The sequence below is a fragment of the Nestor notabilis genome, unplaced genomic scaffold (genome assembly GCF_000696875.1).
Source record: "Nestor notabilis isolate BGI_N333 unplaced genomic scaffold, ASM69687v1 scaffold17273, whole genome shotgun sequence".
NCBI classification, from domain to species: Eukaryota; Metazoa; Chordata; class Aves; order Psittaciformes; family Psittacidae; genus Nestor; species Nestor notabilis.
This window is the reverse complement of record NW_009920842.1, coordinates 26,013-26,690: the sequence shown is the minus strand read 5'-3', so window position 1 is coordinate 26,690 and position 678 is coordinate 26,013. Positions and strand designations below refer to the sequence as shown.

Here is a 678-nt window from a genome sequence, read left to right as displayed (position 1 = left end):
CCACCCTGTCCTGGAACACTGCCAGGGATGGGGCAGCCACAGCTTCTCTGGGCACCCTGTGCCAGCGCCTCAGCACCCCCAGAGGGAAGAGGTTCTGCCTCAGAGCTCACCTCTATCTCCCCTCTGTCAGGTTAAAGCCATTCCCCTGGTCCTGTCCCTACAGGCTCTTGTCTAAAGCCCCTCTCCAGGTTTCTTGTAGGCCCCCTTCAGGTATTGGAAGACTGTCACAATTTCTCCCTGAAGCCTTCTCTTCTCCAGGCTGAACAAGCACAAATATTTCTGATTTCGAAACTTTTGTCTTAAGAAACCAAGAAAAAAAAAAACCAAACACAACTCCTCCCAAATGCCCAATCCCTCCCACAAACAAAAATAAACCCAAAACCGACTAAAAACCACAAAAGGGAGAGTCGTTCATCCCCCCTCCCAGGCTGTGAGGGTACAGTGCCATCCCCGTGCTTTCCCCAGCCAACAGCCCAGACACAGAGCAGGGGTGATGGCAGCGGCCACAGCCATGGCACTGGGGGAGCAGCAGGGCAGCGCTGCCACCGGCAGGGAGGGAGGAGGAGCTGTATAGCGATGCTTTTTGTATTTTTCTTTTTGTAGGTTAATTCAGTAAGAACAGGATTGGGGAAAAAATACGTTGTTCCAGTGGCTTGTCCCATGCCCGCTGCATTAGCT

General features: G+C 52.7%; 1 protein-coding gene across 1 annotated transcript in view; it reads left to right on the top strand.

Moving 5' to 3' along the window:
• Window positions 1–678, top strand: part of LOC104402887 (serine/threonine-protein kinase WNK2-like) — a gene marked incomplete at its 5' end in the record, with an annotated part of 32,915 nt that overhangs the window by 30,310 nt on the left and 1,927 nt on the right. Inside the window, one exon of the mRNA XM_010010875.1 lies at window positions 604–668. Coding sequence (XP_010009177.1) covers window positions 604–668 — 65 coding nt within the window. The remainder of the gene's footprint in view (window positions 1–603; window positions 669–678) is intronic.